General features: G+C 49.1%; 1 protein-coding gene across 1 annotated transcript in view; it reads left to right on the forward strand.

Moving 5' to 3' along the window:
• The first annotated feature begins 213 nt into the window (after nt 1–213).
• Nucleotides 214–20,770, forward strand: part of TLE2 (TLE family member 2, transcriptional corepressor) — a 57,015-nt gene continuing 36,458 nt past the window's right edge. Inside the window, exons 1-7 of the mRNA XM_056867613.1 lie at nt 214–270; nt 3,207–3,304; nt 3,734–3,797; nt 5,900–5,944; nt 11,499–11,561; nt 12,760–12,834; nt 13,884–14,165. Of these exons, the coding sequence (XP_056723591.1) occupies nt 247–270; nt 3,207–3,304; nt 3,734–3,797; nt 5,900–5,944; nt 11,499–11,561; nt 12,760–12,834; nt 13,884–14,165 (651 nt within the window). The 5' untranslated portion in view covers nt 214–246. The remainder of the gene's footprint in view (nt 271–3,206; nt 3,305–3,733; nt 3,798–5,899; nt 5,945–11,498; nt 11,562–12,759; nt 12,835–13,883; nt 14,166–20,770) is intronic.

A 20,770-nucleotide genomic window follows, 5' to 3' on the forward strand; every position in this document is an offset into this window, starting at 1 on the left:
ACCGCCTTTCCGCCTTGCAATTATGTTGGTGACTCTTCTGCAAAAAAACAACAAAAAAACCCCCCAAAAACCAAATTAAATAGAATTTTTCTTTCTGTTAAAAAACAGCAACAAAAAAAAAACCCTTCTTCATCGGAGACTCTTTTGAGCGTCCAGTTTTAAAATAAATATTTCGACGGCTTAGCTGACGAAAGGAAAGGGCTTCTTCCCCACCCCCATCATTTTTTGGGGGGTAAATCCCCCAGGATGTATTCACAAGGACGGCATGCTGTAAGTATTGGGGAGGGGGTGGGGGTGGAAATCAACCATAGATTTGCTTTGCTTTAACTCAAACTAGAGAAATTGTACAGTGTGTGTTGGGAAGGGGGGGGGTGGAGGGTTAATGGAAGAAAAAGACTAGCTTGGTAAATTATAAGAATGTTGATAGGGGAGGGAGAGCGGGGGAGGGATTAAACTGTGCCAGGGTGATAAAATGTTGTAGGTAGAAATATGCTTTGCTTTGGTTTGCTGGGGGTGTGTGGATGGACCCTCACCTGCGTAGCGCTGTCCTTGGCATGCTTTAGATTCTCTAATGGGAACTGAGTTGACGGTGAACACCCAGCTCACGGCAAGGGTGCCCCCCCCGGGTTGTCTGATGGCCCCTGAAAGGTGGGAAGGGGCTTCAGTTTGGGTCGGCAGACCCTCCTGGGCGCTAGTAATCTGGGCTGCGGTCTCAGCTGGGTGGGAATTCAGCTGCGGCCGAAGTAAGTGGTTTTGTAGAGGTTGGTTGGGTGCGATTCAAGCAAGCGGTGTGTTCGGGAGGCGGATGGCAGGGGTGGGGGTTGCCTGTTTAATGCAAATCAATTTGCTCCAAAAAACGCAGCCCTTGAAGCAACCCCCAACCCAGCATCATAATTGTAGACACGCTTCATTGTTCCACGCCAAAAGTGTTATTTTTAGGTAAAGGATTACCCGTCCTTGGAGAAAGGGCTCTGCTTGAGTCACCGTCCTGCCTCCTGCATGGGTGTCCTGAGCGGTGGATTATGCATAGATGCAACAGGAATCTTTTTTGTTTGGCTGGTTGGTTGGTTGAGGACAGGCATTTATTTATTTTTACTGTGTAGCCCACATCCAAGGGGATTTGCAAGACGCCTGATCCAACTGCACCTGGGGAACCACAACAACGGTTCAGCTGTCTCTCTCTGCAGAGGCTAATGAAGGAAGGCAGCAAGGCAGGAGCCAGGAATCAGGCAGAGAGGCAACCGGCAACCTCTTCTGCTTTTACATTTTTGGGGTGACAGGAGCCCTTGATTGTTTAATTATCTCATGCGCTGCAAAATTTAGGAATTACTGTATGTGAAACTGGGGTGAGTTAAATTTGATCAAAGTTGATTCTCCCCCCACATACACACACAGCTTCTTGGACCGACTGGGGTTTTTCAGTGTAATTTGTAAACTTCTTGGCTGGTAGTGGTTTGTTTTCGGAGATGGGGGGGGCTTAGAGGATGCCTGTGAAACTTTATACAGTGCCGCTTATGTGGGTCCTTTTATAACGGATGATAATGAACACCATTAGTGGTGTGGGCAGGCAGAACCACTCGCTGCAGACAAATTCGTCTGGATTTTAGGGGGAAGAGTCACAGATGGGGGGAGGGACGCTCCTCCAGATCACTTTACGCAGATTCGTTACGCCTTATTAACCTTTTAGCAATCCTGCAAAAGACAGGGGCCAAAGGGCATCTCTCCCCCCCCCCCCCCGCCAATAATTTAAACTCAGATTCATACCGAGTGGAAATTCTGATCCTGTTCTTCAGGATGCTGGAAGGACGCCCACGCGGGAGCTCTGAGAGGCGTTAAGTCACCCCAGTAGCCTTGTGACTTGGCAGTGAGGGGGGAAGCACTCTGTGCATGCTCAGGGACATCCTTTCTTTCCCTGCCTTTCTCGATCACATTTTGATCCTGGTGCTTTTTGGGTCAAAAAGGCCAAAAGCAAGGAAGGCCAGAGGTCAATCCTGCAGCGCCCGCTCAGGCATCAAGCAGTTCAGCAACCCCATTTCAAACTGTTTGTCTAGATTTTTTAATTCCCCCCGCCCCCCGGCAGTGGCAATCTTAAAACTGCTTTAGCTGGCAAAGGTGAACTGGGTTTCAGGCTTTCTTCACGAACACTTGTGGAACTCCCTCCCCCAGGATGGGGTGATGGCTGCCAACTTGGAAGGCTTGAAGAGGGGAGTGGACATGCTCATGGAGGAGAGGGCAATCCATGGTATCAGAGGAGCATGCCGATTAAATTAGGTGCTGTGGCAGCAGGCAGGACAATACTGCTGCAGTCGTCTTGTTTGTGGGCTTCCTAGAGGCACCTGGTTGGCCGCCGTGTGAACATACTGTTGGACTTGATGGACCTTGGTCTGATCAAGTATGGTTTTTCTTATGTTCTTATGACCCCCCCCCCACACACACACACACTAATCGAAATGCACTTGTGTGTGTATCTGGAAGCATTGTGTTTCAAACCTCCTTCACCCCTTGCCCTTCATGGGGGACTCATGTTTTCAGCCTGGGTGAACTATGGCAAAGGAATCTGTGGGTTGGAGTGACACCAGATTAGTTGATCCAGGGCCCACAAGGGACACTTTATCTATTCTGTGTGTGAGTGGGTGGGGAGGATTTCTAGAAGAGTATTAATAATATCTTAGACCACATGTTTTAGTGTTCAAGACGTCATCTCATTATCCCAACCAGCAGTCCTGCAAGGTAGGCCAGTATGATGATTTTTCTAACAGAGTGGTTCCTCAGCGGAACAGCCTTCCTCAGGAGGTGGTAAGCTCTCCTTCCCTGGAGGTTTTGATGCAGAAGCTAGATGGCCATCTGTCAGCAATGCTGATTCCATGACCGTAGGCAGTTCATGAGAGGGAGGGCATCGTGGCCATCTTCTGTGCATGGAGTAGGAGGTCACTGGGTGTGTGTGTGGGGGAGGTATTTGTGAATTTCCTTCCTTGTGCAGGGGGTTGGACTAGATGACTCTGGTGGTCCCTTCCAACTCTATGATTCTATGATGTAAGTGTTGGAGGACTGTGCGTGGGTGGGCTGCCTAAAATTGCCTTGGGGGTTTCAGACAGGGAGGGGGAGGGTCTTCCTGGATCACACCTTATTCTCTCAGCGGCTGCGCTGCCTCGGATTTATTGAAAGTTTCTTCCCCAGAATATTTCCCCCCCCCTCCCTTTCTCTAGACTTCGCTTCAGTCTGGGCAGCCCTTCAAGTTTTCTGTTTTAGAAATCTGCGACCGGATTAAAGAAGAATTCCATTTCCTCCAGGCTCAGTATCACAGGTATGCGATGGGGTGGGTGAAAAGACCTGGGGGGCTCCCCATCCGATGCTGGGTCCAGCTGAGAGACTCTACTGTTTAAAACCAAGTTTCTAGCCCTCATGCCCACAAAGATAGGCTTGGAAGTATGTTGAGCACTGGTTGCGGAGATCTTGGAAACCAGAGAGGGGGTCCAAGAAGACGGCTCGTGTTGTCCTGTCATGACAGAGAGGGTAGCTAAAATGGAACCTCCCTGTTCAGAGGCAGTATACCTCTGAACACGAGCTGCTTCCTTCTCTTTCTCTTTCTCTTTCCCATCCTTGAACAATACAAGTGTGGGAGAGAAAAGGCTGTATCCCGCCTGGGAGGGGGGCATTTGGGAGCCACGCTGCACCAACCGAAGGTGAGTGTGATCAGGGTTTGGGTCAAAGCTCTCTCTCTCTCCCTTTGCAGCCTGAAGCTGGAATGTGAAAAGCTGGCCAGCGAAAAGACAGAGATGCAACGCCACTACGTGATGGTAAGCGACTCGCCTTCTCTCCCATCAGAGTAGCACGAAATGGAACTCCTTCCTTGGCAGGCCTTGATCCGAGCCAGGGCCGTCTTAACGCCTGGGCATGCTGGGCAGTTGCCCGGGGGCCCCCCACGAGCATAGGGCCCCCATGCTAATCTATGTATGTGGTGACTTGCTGTCAATGAAAAAGTACTATACTAAACTATAAATATTTGTGATTGGAAAATGTATTGTTAGCATGTGTTTTACTAAAGACAATGAACAATGCTAATGTTAATTTGGGTTTGGATTAAGAATAAATACTGAAGTATAGTGTAAGAAAGGCTCCAGGATTAGAGGAGCATGCTTATGATATTAGATGCTGTGGACCGCAGGCAGGACAATGCTGCTGCAGTCGTCTTGCTTGTGGGCTTCCTGGAGGCACCTGGTTGGCCGCTTTGTGAACAGACTGCTGGACTTGATGGGCATCGGTCTGATGCAGCAGGGCTGTTCTTATGTAAAGGACTTGTTCATTATGGAAGCACCAATAAATAGATCTTTAATTTTATCGACCATTTCTATTTTATTCCTGTGAGTGGTTGTGTAGTGGTTGTGGCTCCCCATGCACTGCTTAGCCCGGGGACCTAGTATGCTGTTAAGATGGCCCTGGATTGGACTCCATCGCAGGGACAGAAGAATAGGGAGTGTTCAAGGCTAGGATCTGGGTGCAAAACCTTCCCATCTCCTGGAACATTCGGGCAGTGCCCCCATGCCCGCCCAGTGTCTCTCCTGCACTGGATCGAGCCCTCATCATCTGATCACGTTTGTATCTCCCAATAAGCAACGTTCAGGCGAGAGGCTCGGCATCCTGAGAATCTCCACCATTTTTTTTAAAAAAGGAAACGCAAGCTGCTAGCTCTCATTATGGATTTATGAGATTTATATCCCATGTTTCAACTGTCGGGCCTCTCACGACCTGGAAAGATAGGCTTGAAACTGCACCGCCCGCCATCTGCCGAAATCTCAGTAGCCTCGATAAGTGCTTAAATACGGCTGGTGTCATCCTATGACACCCGGAAGAGAAAAATAAAGAGGTCGAAAAGGGGCAGAAATGATGAAAATAAGAAAGGTTATGCAAACGTGCTCAATTATGCATAAGTCGTGCAAGTCACAGGATATAATGAATATTTTGTGGCTTGCGTGACTGATGCATAATGGAGCACGTATGCATAACCTTTCTTATTTTCATCATATATATATGAGCCAACGTGGTGTAGTGGTTAAGAGCAGTGGTTTGGAGCTGTGGACTCTGATCTGGAGAACCGGCTTTGATTCCCCACTCCTCCACATGAGCGGCGGAGCCTAATCTGGTGAACTGGAGTTGTTTCCCCGCTCCTACACATGAAGCCAGCTGGGTGACCTTGGGCTAGTCATAGCTCTCTCAGCCCCACCTACCTCATGGGGTGTCTGTTGTGGGGAGGGGAAGGGAAGGTGATTGTAAGCCGGTTTGATTCTCCCTTAAGTGGTAGAGAAAGTTGGCATGTAAAAACCAATCCTTCTCCTCCACTTCTATCTCTCCTCACTTCCAGCATGATCCAACCTCCTGAATTTGTATAATACTAGGGTGAAGAAACTACCAAATCAAACCAAATAATTGCATTGGCTTCGTGGTTTCTTTTTCTTTCTTTTTCCTTTTTAAATCCCGTGGTTTTAAAATTTTGCTGCCTTAATTTTTGTAGAAACAGTTTTTGCTGTCTTTCTAAATTCCATGGCATCAGCTTGTGGAATTGGCCATTAATTTTGATTATTTTCTAAAATCAATGTCAGTTGGCGGGGTTAATTGGTGGAACCTCCATGAACAGAAGCAGTCAACCTCTGAATGCCCGATTTGGGGAACATGCCCTTTCCGTGGGCTTCCCAGACACACCTGGATGGCCACAACAGCTAGAATGTTAGACTAGATCAACCTTGATGGTTCCAGCCTGGCCGTTGTTATGTTTTAAGGAAGCGTTTCCATAAAATAATTTGGTTTGCTTGAGAGCTTTCTTCTCCCTGTGCCTCAGTTTTCCTCCAGCATTCTCCCCCCCCCCCGCCATTTCTTACTCCTGGCTTCTGTTCTTCTATTTCAGTATTACGAAATGTCCTATGGCTTGAACATTGAAATGCATAAGCAGGTAAGTGACTCTTCAATGAAAGGGGAAGTTGGATGTTACAGGTGGGAATTGGAATATTAGGACTGAGTGAGCGGTTGGCTCTCGTGGCCCTTTCTGACATGCTGGTCGCCACATTGGAGAGGGGCTGTGGCTCAGTTTGTAGAGCCTCTGCTTGGCATGCAGAAAGTCCCCAGCATCTCCAGTTAAAGGGACTAGGCAGGTAGGTGATGGGAAAGACCTCCTCCTGAGACCCTGGAGAGCAGCTGCCGGTCTGAGTAGACAAGACTGACTTTGATGGACCAAGGGCCTGATTCAGTATAAGGCAGCTTCATGTGTGTTCATGTGTCAAGAAGGAATTTTCCTCCAGGCTAGATTGGCCAGGGATCCTGGAGCTTTTTTGCCTTCCTCTGGGCATAGAATAAGGGTCACTGGGGGCGTGGGAGGGCGGAGAGGTAGCTGTGAATTTTCTGCATTGTGCAGGGGGTTGGACTAGATGACCCTTGAAGTCCCTTCTAGCTCTATGTTTCTATGTTTGGAAGTCAACAGTGTATTGGGGGGGGTCATTGGGGTCTCCATCTGGGGACCGGCAGACTTTGCGGTTTTCATTGTACTAGGATGTAATGTTTGCGTAACACTGTCATGACTCCTTAGAGCAGGGGTGTCAAACATACGGCCCGAGGACCGGATCCGGCACCTTGAAAGCTCTTATCTGGCCCACGAGCTAAGTGACATTTATGTCATATCCGGTCATCGTAACAAATGAATTCGACAACCCTGCTTTCGAGTGACATAATGTGTACGGACGAGGAGGTGGCAGTCCAAACGCTAAATTGTGTTGTGTTCAAGACCCAGGATTGGATTCTCTGATGTTTACTTTAAGCAGCCGGGGTAAGGGGATTATTTCGATGGGGGGGGATTACTGATGCCTTTTCCTTAAACCCCCCCCCCCAGTTGATACAGGAGCCCTGTTTCATACAAGCTATGGTGAGCACGCAAACCAGCCACGTACAGATTTTTCTTCATACAGTTTTCTGTTTTATCCTCACAACAACCCTGTGAAGTAGGCTATGCCACAAAGGCATGCCTGACCCGTGGTCACCAAGTCAGCTTCATGGACGAAACAGGATTTGAACCCAGGTCTCCCAGATATTACTTCAACACCGCACTAGCTCGCGAGGCAGGGTGTGTGTGTGATCCCAGATCTCCGACACAACTTGAAAACTTGGAGACAATGAAGCAGGAAAGTGGGGGTCAAATACATTCAGGTATTACAATGACACCTGTTTAGACTTCACTTCCATGAATACATAAAGCTGCCTTGTACTGAATCAGACCCTGGGTCCATCAAAGTCAGTATTGTCTACTCAGACAGGCAGCTGCTCTCCAGGGTCTCAGGCAGGAGTCTTTCACCTGCCTGGTCCCTTTAAGTGGAGATTCTGGGGATTGAACCTGGGACCTTCGGCATGCCAAGCAGATGCTCTACCACTGAGCCACGGTTCCTCTCCATGGCTCTCCAGGGTCTCAGGCAGAGGTCTTTCCCATCACCTACCTGCCTAGTCCCTCTAACTGGAGATGCCACGAATTGAACCTGGGACCTTCGGCATGCCAAGCAGATGCTCTACCACTGAGCCACAGCCCCTCCCAAAGGCTCCTTGAGAATGGCACTCTGTACATGTTCAGATCCTTAACACCCTCCTCCCTATACCTCCTCAAAGACTCAGCTCCTCCTTCTTTGAAGCCCCTTAAGCCTAGAACCCCATCCCCCAAACACCCTCTTCTCCTCCTACCTCCGCTCCTTAGGCCTGACTGTAACATGAGGTGACAGAGGCAAAGCGAAGAGCCCTCCCCCCCGCCGGTCTACCTTTGCATGGGGTTTGTTTGGGTGTGGCGGTAAGAGTGTCACACTCGGATCTGGGAGACCCAGGTTTGAATCCCCACGCTGCCATAGAAGCTTGCTGGGTGACCTTGCCAGTCGCGCTCTGCCATTCCAGCCTGCCTCACAGGGTTGTTGTGAGAATAAAACAGACAAGAGATTGATGCAAGCGGCTCTAGGTCCCCATTGAGGAAAAAGGTGGGGTGTAAATAAAACCCCCCACACTGGCAATCTTTACGCAGAGGCTGGACAAACACTTGTCAGGGATGCTCTAGGCTGATCCTGCATTAAGGAGGGAGTTGGACTAGATGGCCTCTTTGGCCCCTTCCATGCAGAAGGTCCCAGGCTCAATCCCCGGCATCTCCAGTTAAAGGGACCAGGGAAGTAGGTGATGTTTAAGACCCTTTTCTGCCTGAGACCGTGGAGAGCCGCTTCTGGTCTGCGTAGACAATACTGACTTTGATGGACCGAGGGGGGTCTGATTCAGTACAAGGCAGATGGGAAGGGGCTGTGGCTGAGAGGTAGAGCCTCTGCTTGGCATGCAGAAGGTCCCAGTTAAAGGGACTAGGCAGGGAGGTGATGTGAAAGACCCCTGCCTGAGACCCTGGAAAGCCGCTGCCAGTCTGAGTAGACAATGCTGCCTTTGATGGACCGAGGGTCTGGTTCAGTAGAAGGCAGCTTCATGTGTACATGTGTCCTTGCATGTGCAGAGAGTACTTTTCCCCTTAGGCAGGTGGCAGTTTTGGGGGGAATAGGAAGAAAAAAATGCACATAAGGGCAGGATGCCTCTGTCCATGTGCAGAGCACCTTTCTCAAGAAGAAAAGAGGTGTCTGACCCCCCCTGAGCATGTGCAGAAGGCCCTTCCCCTTGCTCAGGGGAACACACGCCAGGGCAGAGTGTCTCTGTGCTCTGGCAGAAGGCTTCTTCCCAAAGCTACCAGCTCCACTTTCTTGGGGTTTAACGGCCTGAAACGGAAGCTCTCTTCCGGAAAAGGCAGCCAGCCCAACGTGAAGGCCTGGCATGCAGCACATGCTCAGAGGTCCTCTTGTCTAGACAGTGGCTTCACTGGTTCCAGGAACTGGAGCACAGTCAAGATTGGAGTCTAATTGAACGCTTATGGGTAGTCAGGCACCTGCGGGGTGGGTGGGTGGGCGGGCGCCATTTAGATGGGTTTTCTGATCCAGCTGGCCTGGGCACGGAGCTCAGCAGAGAAATCCTTTTTAAAAAAAAAAAACACCCCGAAGGCGCTGAAACCCATCAGGCCTCTTATTCGGTTTTCATCCCCCCCCCCCGGGGGCCGGTAGTGCATTTCTCGCTCCCCGGACCTCGCTTTTGTTCCAGCTGCAATTTGCTCTCCTTCTCTGGTTTTATCAATCCAGTCATCGCGGGGCCGGCTGCCAGGGAAATTAGGTTGGCACGCCGCCCGACGAAGTGGCAAGCAGACTGCCGCCCGCCTCCATCTGGCTCTTCTTTGCCAAGCGTGGCTCTCTTCTCCCCTACACCCCCCCCCACAACCTTGTTTGTTTGGGGAGACTTCTGGCAAAGAGCCGCTCTTTCGCTCTTGGCTTCTCCGCCGGCTTTCAAAAGCCCAGGATGCGGAAGCTGGCCCCCCCATCTCCACCCGCAGTGAAAGGAAAGATGAGCCCCCCCACCCCCCAGAGCTGAGCATTCAGCGACAGCCGCTTCCAAAAGATGCCGGGAACACCAGGGGACCCTGCTGGTGCAGAATTCCTCTTCCTGAGGAAGCTGCCCTTGGTTTCAATGAGCAGGTGTCTAGTCCTCATGGATGCAACGTTTCGAAAAGGAATAGGCAATGGCGGCAGCTTCTAAAAAGCATTCAGGGTGCACAACCGGGACGTGGAACACATGAACACATGAAGCTGCCTTATACTGAATCAGAGCCTCGGCCCATCAAAGTCAGTATTGTCTACTCAGACCGGCAGCGGCTCTCCAGGGTCTCCTGGCAGGGGTCTTTCATATCACCTCCTTGCCTGGTCCCTTTAACTGGAGATGCCCCTGGGAATTGAACCTGGGACCTTCTGCATGCTGAGCAGAGGCTCTGCAAACTGAGCCATGCCCCCTCCCTCTCAGCCGACTGAGAAGCTGACTGTTGGTTTAAAACAAAGAGCAGGTCTCCTAGTCCTCATGGAGGCAGAATCATTCCAAACCAGCGGTTCCCACACTTTTCGGGCCACCACCCACCTTGGTCTCACAAACTCAACCCCAGCGCCCCCTAAACTACCCTATAAAAAGCATTATTCAAAATGCATGACTCACTAAAGAAGATAATAACAATAAAATGTCAAAACAGTAACAATTAATTGCACATCTATTTTCCATGTGCGACCCCTTTTCGCCCGGGTATATAGGTATATAAAATAGGTATACAAATCAAACACGTACTAATAATAAATCATAAAGAATTTTATTTTTTTAAAAATCAAAAAATCGCTACCCCCATATTCAGTTACTCAACCCCATATGGGGTCGTGACCCAAAGTTTAAGAAGCTTTGTTCTAGACCAGTGGTTCCCAAACTTTTCAGGCGACCACCCCTTGGTCCCAGAAACTCAACCCCACCGCCCCCTACCCTACCCTATAAAAAGCATTATTCAAAATAGGGGTTTGCATGACTCACTAAGGAAGATAATAACAACAAAATTTCAAAACAGCAACAATTAATTGCACGTCTATTCAAAATCAAATTCAAACTTTTTAGTTAGAATTTATTCAACAAAACTGATGAAGTTAGATCCAGTGATACCAGCTCTTCAAAGTCTGGGGGGGAAATTCCGATAGTTTCCACCAAATTTGCCAGCATGGTGCCAAAGCTTGATCTATTGTAAATTAGTGAACAACACAGTCGAAGGGCCCCCACCTCTAGTGCCCCCCCCGCTGCCCCCTTGCCTCTTAGCGCCTCCCCAGGTATTCCCACCGCCCCCCAGGGGGTGGTACTGCCCACTTTGGGAACCACTGTTCTAAACGGTACTGTCAGAGTATGCAAATTCTGCCGGATTCCCCGGTCTATATACGTTTATTCAAATGGAGCAAATGTACATCATTTTCCTTATAATTGGCCGAATGTATCCAGAGGTTTTGCATAGTGCACATATATTTATAAAATGAACAGGGGTGAAAATCATACATGCCACCTGAGTTACTTGGGGGAAAGGTAAGGGGGAAAAAATGCCAGACAGAATTTAGTCTGGTGGAGGTATCTCCAAAGCCTGGCCCAAACACTAGACATCTTTCAAAAATCCACTTCTCCAGCTCCAGAAATTTCAGCAGGCATTGGAGATCAAGGGTATCGTCATCTCCCCGAGGAGTACTCTTGTTTTAAATGAGCGCTGGGGTTCTCAGAAGCGGAGCCCAATTTCCAACAGGACCGCCATGGCAAGCACTCCCAGAAGAACTTTGCTCAACCTGGCCGGATTTTGTGTGGTCTGGCAACCAGAACTAGTTGGAAACCACCTCTTACTTGACCGCAATAAATTTCAGGGACGTTCCAAGTTGGAAGATGAGATTTCGAAGCAAGGATGTTGTGAAATCTGAGGTTATCTAGGACAGCTGGGACTTGCCCCCTGTGGATCGACGGTATCAGAATTCGAACTCCGCCGTTCTGTGTCCAAAGCGAGACTGGGGGCTGATTTAGCGGCCGCTCTGCTCTCGCCTGCGATTTTGACTGTCTCTTTTCCCTTTTAGGCCGAGATCGTAAAGCGGCTAAACGCCATCTGTGCCCAGATCATCCCTTTTCTGACACAAGAGGTAAAAAGATTTTAGAAGCGTGAGACTTTTGCAGTGGGGAACTGTGAGGCCAAAACCCCTTGCGGTTGCTGTGAATGGTTGGCCCTCGAGAGTGTGTGCAGACGTTTTGTGACATTTTAGAAGGGAAATCAAGAACAGTATTCTGTCTAATGGTGCACTAAAATATAAACCTACGGTAATCCCACATCCCAGTTTCCTGACTAATAGATGCCAAGGAGCTAAGATGATTGACATGCACACACATCTATGGGCAGGTTTGTGTTAAAAATGGTGCTTTTATTAATGTATTATGAAGAAGAAGAAGAAGAGTTGGTTTTTTTTATATGCCAACTTTCTCTGCCACTTAAGGAAGCATGATGCAGTGGTTAAGAGCAGTGGTTTGGAGAGGTGGACTCTGATCTGGAGAACCGGGTTTGATTCCCCACTCCTCCACATGAGCGGTGGAGGCTAATCTGGTGAACTGGATTTGTTTCCCCACCCCTACACATGAAGCCAGCTGGGTGACCTTGGGCTAGTCACAGCTCTCTCAGCCCCACCTACCTCCCAGGGTGTCTGTTGTGGGGAGGGGAAGGGAAGGTGATTGTAAGCCAGTTTGATTCTCCCTTAAGTGGTAGAGAAAGTCCGCATATAAAAGCCAACTCTTCTTCTTCTGCTTCTTCTTTGCCTCAAGGAAGGGATGAAGAGCACAAGCTTCGCTCTGGCAGGCTCCTGATTCTCTTTCATTCCCCTCTTCCTCCCAGTGTGCAATACCTGGATAATACGACTGGCCTACCTTGCATGGTTGTCGTACGGATTATAATATGTAAAGCATTTTGAACATTGAGAGCGCTTTACAAACATGCACACTCCCCGGTACATTTGGGTGGTTTCCCATTGATTTATTAAGTCTTTATCCATTCGTTAAGCCTGGGATGGATCTGGCCTAGGCTTGCCACTCTCCAGGCAGGGCCTGGAGATCTCCTGGAATTACGACTCCACTCCAAACTGCAGAGATCAGTTCTCCCTGGAGGAAATGGCTGCTTTGGAGGGTGGGATCTATGCTGTTATACCCTGCTGAGGTCCCTCCTCAAGCCCCACCCTCCCCAGACTCCACCCCAAAATCTCCAGGGATTTCACAACCCAAAGTTGGCAACCCTGATCTGGCCCACCTTAATCAACGGATGCCCTTTCCGTAAATGGTGCTTTTCTGTCTCTGCAGCATCAACAGCAGGTTGTCCAGGCGATGGACCGGGCCAAGCAGGTGACGATGGGGGAGCTAAACAGTATTATTGGGGTGAGTAACCCATGGTGGGAGGGGGCCTTAGATTGGAGCCCCACTTCAGCCACACACACCCCATATTTACTTTTGGACGGAGGGAGAGTTCACCTCCAACATTTCCCCCTCTGTGTGACCTGTTTTTAGGGGTGCCTTCTAACTGGGTGGAGGCAGGCAAAGCTGCAACAGGTACTCATGCAGAGGCATATTAGGTAGCCTCCAATGAAGGCGAAAGTCATCATGTCTGTGTCTCTGCATTGGGAGTTATTGAATTATCCAGTTACACCAGGTGGACAGCAGAAGCGCCAGATGGAGGCTGATTAAGGCAAGGAGCAGTAAGTCGTGCAGAGATGCGACAGGCAGCTGCCTTAATAGATGGAAACTTTGGGCTTCCAGAAGCCCTCAATTATCAGTGTGAGAATGACTTTCCTACCTATGTGAAATTTGGTTTAGCCTTACCCTTATCCATTATCCTGGGCTGGCAAAAGGTGTAGCTGACTTACAAGCAGCCTCTTGCAAAGTTTAGGCTTACTTGTTTTAGTTTTCCATTTTAATCAAACATAAAAGGCAAAGCAAGGCCTCTTTCCTACCACAAATGTTCCTTTTAACCCACAAGGTTTGCTAGTTTTTAATGAACTTGTTAGGTGCTGGAATTCTTGTGGGGGGGGCATGATCTACCATCTCAGCTCTGGAAAATCCCCCTCGCTCTCCTCTGAAGAGATGCTCCTCCCTATGCTTGATGACTCTGGTGATGCAGCTGGTTTTCAGGGATACCAGACAAATAAGGACTCTGGAGGCAGCTGGGCTCTTGCAAGGCACTCTGCTTAGCGCAGCCGAGCTCTTGCAAAGCTTACCTGGCTGATAAGATAACTGTGGCGAAAACGTAATCAAGTCTGGTTAAGCCAGCGAGAAGGAAGGAAACAAACAAACAAACAAACTGGCCAAGAAGGAATGTGTCATTTTCTGGAGGAAGAATCCAGGGTGGTTATATGGGCAGAGGTGACCTGGGAAAGCTGGAAGGGCCTCCCATGACTGGGTTTCCCCAGGAATTTTTGTTTTGTCTCCAGCAGCAGCAGCTCCAGCACCTCTCCCATCACGCCCCTCCGATCCCGCTGACCCCTCACCCTTCGGGCTCGCAGGCTTCTGCCTTGGCTAGCGTGAGCACCACCTCCGGCTTGCTGGCCCTCTCCGGCGTGCTGGCGGCTCATTCCCAGCTGGCCTCGAAGGACGACAGAGGGCCTCCGGATCCCGAGCACAGCCGAGGTGAGAGGAGGAGGCGAGGTCGAGGAGGCGGGTCGTGGGATACTTTCTTGGATGGCAAGAAGGCCCTGAGTTCAAATCCTGGGCACGTGGAAGGACTCACGTTTGAGCCTTTTGCATTGTTAAAGATCTATTTTAAACGATCCATCAGTCGATTTAGTTGCCGCTTGTTGGCTTTTAAACAGGATAAGAACATAAAAAAGAGCAAGAGTCCAGTAGCACCTTAAAGACTAACAAAATTTTGTTTTAATTTTTTTGTTTGTTAGTCTTTAATAGGGTTGCCAGGTTCCTCTTTGCCACCGGCGGGAGGTTTTTGGGGCAGAGCCTGAGAGTGGGGTTTGGGGAGGGGAGGGACTTCAATGCCATAGAGTCCAATTGCCAAAGCGGCCATTTTCTCCGGGCGAACTGATCTCTATCGGCTGGAGATCAGTTGTAATAGTGTGAGGTCTCCAGCTAGTACCTGGAGGTTGGCAACCCTAGTCTTTAAGGTGCTCCTGTACTCTTGCTCTTTTCTACTGCTACAGACAGACTAACGCGGCTACCCGTCGTGAAGTATAAGAAAGGTCGGGTTAAAATTCACAAGCACAAGAGACTCAGCATTTAAAAGAAGAAAAGAGACCGAGACAGTTTTTTAAAAAGTGGCAAAGATTAAAATACATAAATACTCTGAGCCAGTCATCCGGCTTTCTTCCCAGTTATTCCAAGGCAGAGGGAATGGCATTAGCTCGGATTTCTAGAGCTACCGAGTTGTGTTGAGCACCAGAGAGAGCCGTGCAGTTTTCATTCCCAGACAGGAGATTAAGCACATGGGAATCGTCCAAACGGTTGGAAAATACTTGCAAGGAAGGGGATTATCAAAGAAACTCTGAAACCGCCACAGAGTTTGCATGAAAGGAAAAAAAATGTAGCAGGGTTTGGGGCGCTTGAGGCCCACATAGTTTTTAAATATATACACAAAACGATGTAGATCTCAGCCCCAAGGACCCTTCAGTCGCTCAGCGCAGAAACACAAGCGGAAGTCAGTGGAGGTTCCCTGTTGCATCCCTGCACGAGCTGGTGTTCTGGACTAGGTTCCTTCCAGTCAGAAAGCTCACAGAGCACAGGGTCCCACCGTTAGTGAGAGGTTCTCAGGTAGCTGGGATGGGGGGTGGGGGGTTAACCATTCTCTGCCTGAGATTTTGGAGAACTACTGCCGGTTGCTGTACACAGACCTGGGTGAGGAGGGCCGCCGAGTTAAAATGGGAATTGAGTTTTAGGGAGTCGCTGCAGAGGCAGGCCTGGCTCAGTCCCCAAGAGCAACGGTCAGGCTAGGTGGGTCAGAAACGATCTCTGCCTGAGAGATCTCTGGGATCTGCTGCCAGACGCTTGAGCTCGAATGAACCAAGGCCCTGCTGCCATGGAAGGCAGCGTTCCCAGGTCGTGGTTTGCACTGCGTCTGTGCGCCTGGAGACTCATTGCCTCTTGGTCCCTGTTGGTGAAGTAGGGTTGCCAGGTCCCTCTTCGCCACCGGCGGGAGGTTTTTGGGACGGAGCCTGAGGAGGGGAGGGGAGGGACTTCAATGGCATAGAGTCCGATCTCCAAAGCGGCCATTTTCTCCAGGGGAACTGACCTCTTTCTGCTGGAGATCAGTTGTAATAGCAGGAGTGTGTGTGTTAAGTGCCGTCAAGTCGCTTCCGACTCATGGCGACCCTATGAATCAAAGTCCTCCAAAATGTCCTATCTTTGACAGCCTTGCTCAGGTCTTGCAAACGGAGGGCCGTGGCTTCCTTCATTGAGTCCATCCATCTCTTTTTTTTGGGGGGGGGGTCTTCCTCTTTTCGTACTGCCCTCAACTTTTCCAAGATCTCCAGCTATTACCCGGAGGTTCCACCAAAACAAAATTACTCCTAGTTGTGCTGAAATAGTTCAATACAAATTACAACAATAGGCTCAATATTAAGCAAACAGTATCAAGTGCATTCAAAGTGCAAAGCAACAATACACAAACAAGGACACGTAAACAATGGTGCTGAACAACAAAAGTGTACTATATACAGTATTTACAACAAATAGTCACCACCAGTTTCATTCATCAAGCTATTCAGCTTACTGATACTAATAATGTCCGTAGACTCAAAGTAAAGCGCCCGGCTTCAAGCCTTGGAAAACTAACTTCGCTTCTCTGAGCATGTTTTGAAAACTGACTGAAGTGAACCAGGCGACTTGAGAAACTGAGGCTGATGAAGCCTTAGGTGAAACGCAATGAATACCATGGATCTGCGTTCCTCTCTCTGATCCGGTTCTGAACAATTTGGGTTCAGGTGTGGTCCCCACCGGACATTCGGCATTACTCTCTTAAGGGAAGTTCAAGTAACAGATGAAGCCGGGCGCTTTACTTTGAGTCTACGGACATTATTAGTATCAGTAAGCTGAATAGGTTGATGAATGAATCTGGTGGTGACTATTTGTTGTAAATACTGTATATAGTACACTTTTGTTGTTCAGCAACATTGTTTATGTTTGCGTATCGCTGCTTTGCACTTTGAATACACTTGATACTGTTTGCTTAATATTGATCCTATTGTTGTAATTACCTGGAGGTTGGCAACCTTATGGTGAAGACACCCCTTGACTTTCCCCCGTTGGAAGTAAATAGCTGCTGTTTACTGAGGGGGTAAATTCAGCCCTGCTGGCTCTTTCTCCCAGGAAAATCTAGCCTCTGCTTACTTGCATAATCCCTCCCCTGTCACCCGGTTGTTGGTCACAGCAGCACGTGGTGGAGGGCTGAATCGGCTTTTGTATACAAAACCAACACTTGTGCCAAGGGGTCGCCAGCCTGCAGGTGGGAACTGGAGATCTCTCGGAGTTACAGCTAGGGTTGCCAGGTCCCTCTTCGCCACAGGCGGGAGGTTTTTGGGGCAGAGCCTGAGGAGGGTGGGGTTTGGGGAGGGGAGGGACTTCAATGCCATAGAGTCCAATTGCCAACGCGGCCCTTTTCTCCAGGGGAACTAATCTGTATCGGCTGGAGACCAGTTATAATAGCAGATCTCCAGCTAGTACCTGGAGGTTGGCAACCCTAATTACAACTGACCTCTACAACTACTGCCCCAGAAGGTCAGACCAGAACCAACGGGTTGAAATTAAATCAGAAGATTTTCCGTCTAGACATTAGGAAGAATTTTCTAACTGTTAGAGCGGTTCCTCGGTGGAACAGGCTTCCTCGGGAGGTGGTGAACTCTCCTTCCCTGGAGGCTTTTAAGCAGAGGCTAGATGGCCATCTGTCAGCAATGCTGATTCTATGACCTTAGGCTGATCATGAGGGGGTGCATCTTGGGCATCTTCTAGGCATGGAGTAGGGGCCACTGGGTGTGTGTGGGGGGGAGGTAGTTGTGAATTCCCTGCATTGTGCAGGGGGTTGGACTAGATGACCCTGGTGGTCCCTTCCAACTCTAGGATTCGATGACCATGGGCCAGTCACACACTGCCTTTCTAGCCTGCCTCACAGGCTTGTTGTGAGGAGAAAATGACTGCTTTGTAGGGTGGGTTGTATGGCATTATACCTTCTCAGGCCCTTTCCCAAATCCCACCCTTCCCCCAAATCTCCAGGAATTTCCCAACCCAGATTGGGCAACCCTATGCTTCAAATCTCTTTGCTGTCTTCTCACATTTTAGACTGTAAACTCATTGGGGCAGGATCTTGCAGTCTGGTACTCTGTGCAAAATACTCATGGGAGCTGTGGTCATTACATGGAATCGTTGTTTGCGTTTCACAGTAACATTGCTGTGCATTTAAGCTGTGCTTTGGTTGTGGGCGAGAGATGTCAAGGGCAGAAGCCTGTACTGTTCCTGCCCACCCCCCGCCGATATTTCACATGCCCCTGCAGCTGTGTGTTCAAACAGGGAGATTTTTTGAGGGTGGGGGATTGCACAAATGACTAATGAAGCTAATTCCGTATCTGTAGAGGTTGGTTCTATTTCTGAGCAAGGGAACAGCTGCATCCCCGTGCGTAGAGACTTTGAAAAGGGGACTTGGCAGGGTGGCGGGGGGGGGGGGACACAATAGCTAATAGGAGTAATGTTGGGGCCTGACACACCTCCCCCCCATCCCAGGTCCTGAAAGGGAAGATTGTGGTTACTGCACGGTGAAGAGGAAAGCGCTTTACACATGTCCAAAGGCATCCTTTCAACATTCAGTTTCTTTTCGGAGGTAGTGCCTGAGAACTGGCAATGGAAAAAAAGAATCATAGACTAGAATCATTGAGTCGGAAGGGACCACCAGGGTCATCTAGTCCAACCCCCTGCACAATGCAGGAAATTCACAACTACCTTCCCCCCCACACCCCCAGTGACCCATACTTCATGCCCAGAAGATGGCCAAGATGCCTCCATCTCATTGTGGAGGGGGGAGGTAGTTGTGAATTTCCTGCATTGTGCAGGGGGTTGGACTAGATGACCCTGGTGGTCCCTTCCATCTCTATGATTCTATGATCATCTAGCCTCTCTGCTTCAAAACCTCCAGGGAAGGAGAGCTCACTACCTCCCGAGGAAGCCTGAGGAACCGCTCTAACTGTTAGAAAATTTTTCCTAATGTCTAGACAGAAACTCTTTGGATTTCAACCCGTTGGTTCTGGTCCGACCCTCTGGGGCAACAGAAAACAACTTGGCCCCCTCCTCTGTGCGACAGCCCTTCAAGTACTTGAAGATGGTTATCATATCCCCTCTCAATCTTCTCCTCTTCAGGCTAAACAGACTTTGTGTCTACATGGGGGGGGGGGTTTACATAAGAACATAAAAAAGGCCATGCCGGATCAGACAAAGGCCCATCAAGTCCAGCAGTCTGTTCACACTGTGGCCAACCAGGTGCCTCCAGGAAGCCCACAAACAAGACCACTGCAGCAGCATTGTCCTGCCTGTGTTCCACAGCACCCAAGATAATAGGCATGCTCCTCTGATACTAGAGGGATTAGGTATGCAGTATGACCAGTATCCATTCTAACTAACAGCCATGAATACCCCTCTCCTCCATGAATATGTCCACTCCCCTCTTAAAGCCCTCCAAGCTGGCAGCCATCACCACATCCTGGGGCAGGGAGTTCCACCATTTAACTATGCGTTGTGTGAAAAAATATTTCCTTTTATCTGTTTTGAATCTCTCGCTCTCCAGCTTTAGCAGATGACCCCGTGTTCTAGTATTATGGGAGAGGGAGAAAAACTTCTCCCTGTCCACTCTCTCCAACCCATGCATAATTTTATAGACCTCTATCATGTCTCCCCTTAGCCGCCTTCTTTCCAAGCTAAACAGCCCTAAGCATCCTAACCGCTCCCCATAGGACAGTTGCTCTAGTCCCTTAATCATTTTGGTTGCTCTTTTCTGCACCTTCTCCAGCTCTGTAATATCCTTTTTTAGGTGCGGTGACCAGAACTGTACACAGTATTCAAAAGTGTGGTCTCACCATAGATTTGTACAAGGGCAGTATGATAGCAGCAGTTTTATTCTCTATTCCTCGTCTAATTATGGCCAGCATGGAATTTGCCATGGGTTGTTTTATTGAGCTCTTCTTGGGTATGTTGCTGCTCATTTCAATGGCGTTTGCACAGGCACACATTTCCAAAAGTTCCCCCCACCTCCATCCCCCACAGGGCTGATCTGTCCACCTTCCACTCGCCTCCTTCGACAGCTCCCCCAGGCTGATTCTCCAGGCGGACGTTTGGCCTTCTGTCACACTTTGACCGGCCACTGTGTTAGAGCAGCGGGGTTGTCCAACTTTGCCCTTTGCAAATTGCGGTGTGAGTGCTTGTGAGCACGTGAGCTCTTCCCTCACTGCTGAGTCGCAAGGGTTGCCAACCTCCAGGTAGAACCTGGGGATATCTTGGTATTACAAGCGATCTGCAGATTGCAAACATCAGTTCTCCTTAGGGTTGCCAGGTTCCTCTTCCCTCTGGCGGGAAGTTTTTGGGGCGGAGCCTAAGGAGGGCAGAGTTTGGGGAGGAGAGGGACTTCAATGCCATAGAGTCCAAGTGCCAAAGCAGCCATTTTCTCCATGGGAACTGATCTCCATCGGCTGGAGATCAGTTGTAATAGCAGGAGATTACCAGCTGGTACCTGGAGGTTGGCAACCCTAATTATAAACCACTGCAGCCCCTCCCCTCCCCAAACGCCACCCTCTCCAGGTTCCACCCCCACATCTCCAGGAATTTCCCAACTCAGAGTTGGCAACCCTATGACTACCAGTCCTACAGCGATGATGTGAAAGGGAAGGGAAATCTTGGAGTGGGAAGAGCTGCCGTTTTCAAAAAGAAAACAAGGGAGGTCGACAACTCCCCCCCCCCAACTCTCTGAATTTTGAATTGGCAGGTTTTTTTTGGCAGGGGGGACTAACAAGAAAACCCTGCTCAAAATTCAGAACAATGTTTTCAGCAAAACAAAAACGTGTCTGCAATTTATCTCTTACTGGCTGTTGTTTGTATCTATTAGAGGTTGGGGAGCATATTTGTTTAGAAATTTCCTACCTATGTGTGTTTTTTTATTAATTTAGATTTTAGAAGATTTCTGCCCTATCTTTGTGTCTTATAAAATGGCACACAAGGGAGCGCAGCGTAAGATAGAAGTTTTAAAAAATTGTGAAGCTTTTTTTTTTTTTTAAAAGAGCAAAAACAGTAGGAAAAGAAAAGCAGTTGCCCCAAACAGCAATGTAGTGTTTAAAAATGGCAGCAT

This window comes from Euleptes europaea, chromosome 2, assembly GCF_029931775.1.
Source record: "Euleptes europaea isolate rEulEur1 chromosome 2, rEulEur1.hap1, whole genome shotgun sequence".
Classification (NCBI taxonomy): Eukaryota; Metazoa; Chordata; class Lepidosauria; order Squamata; family Sphaerodactylidae; genus Euleptes; species Euleptes europaea.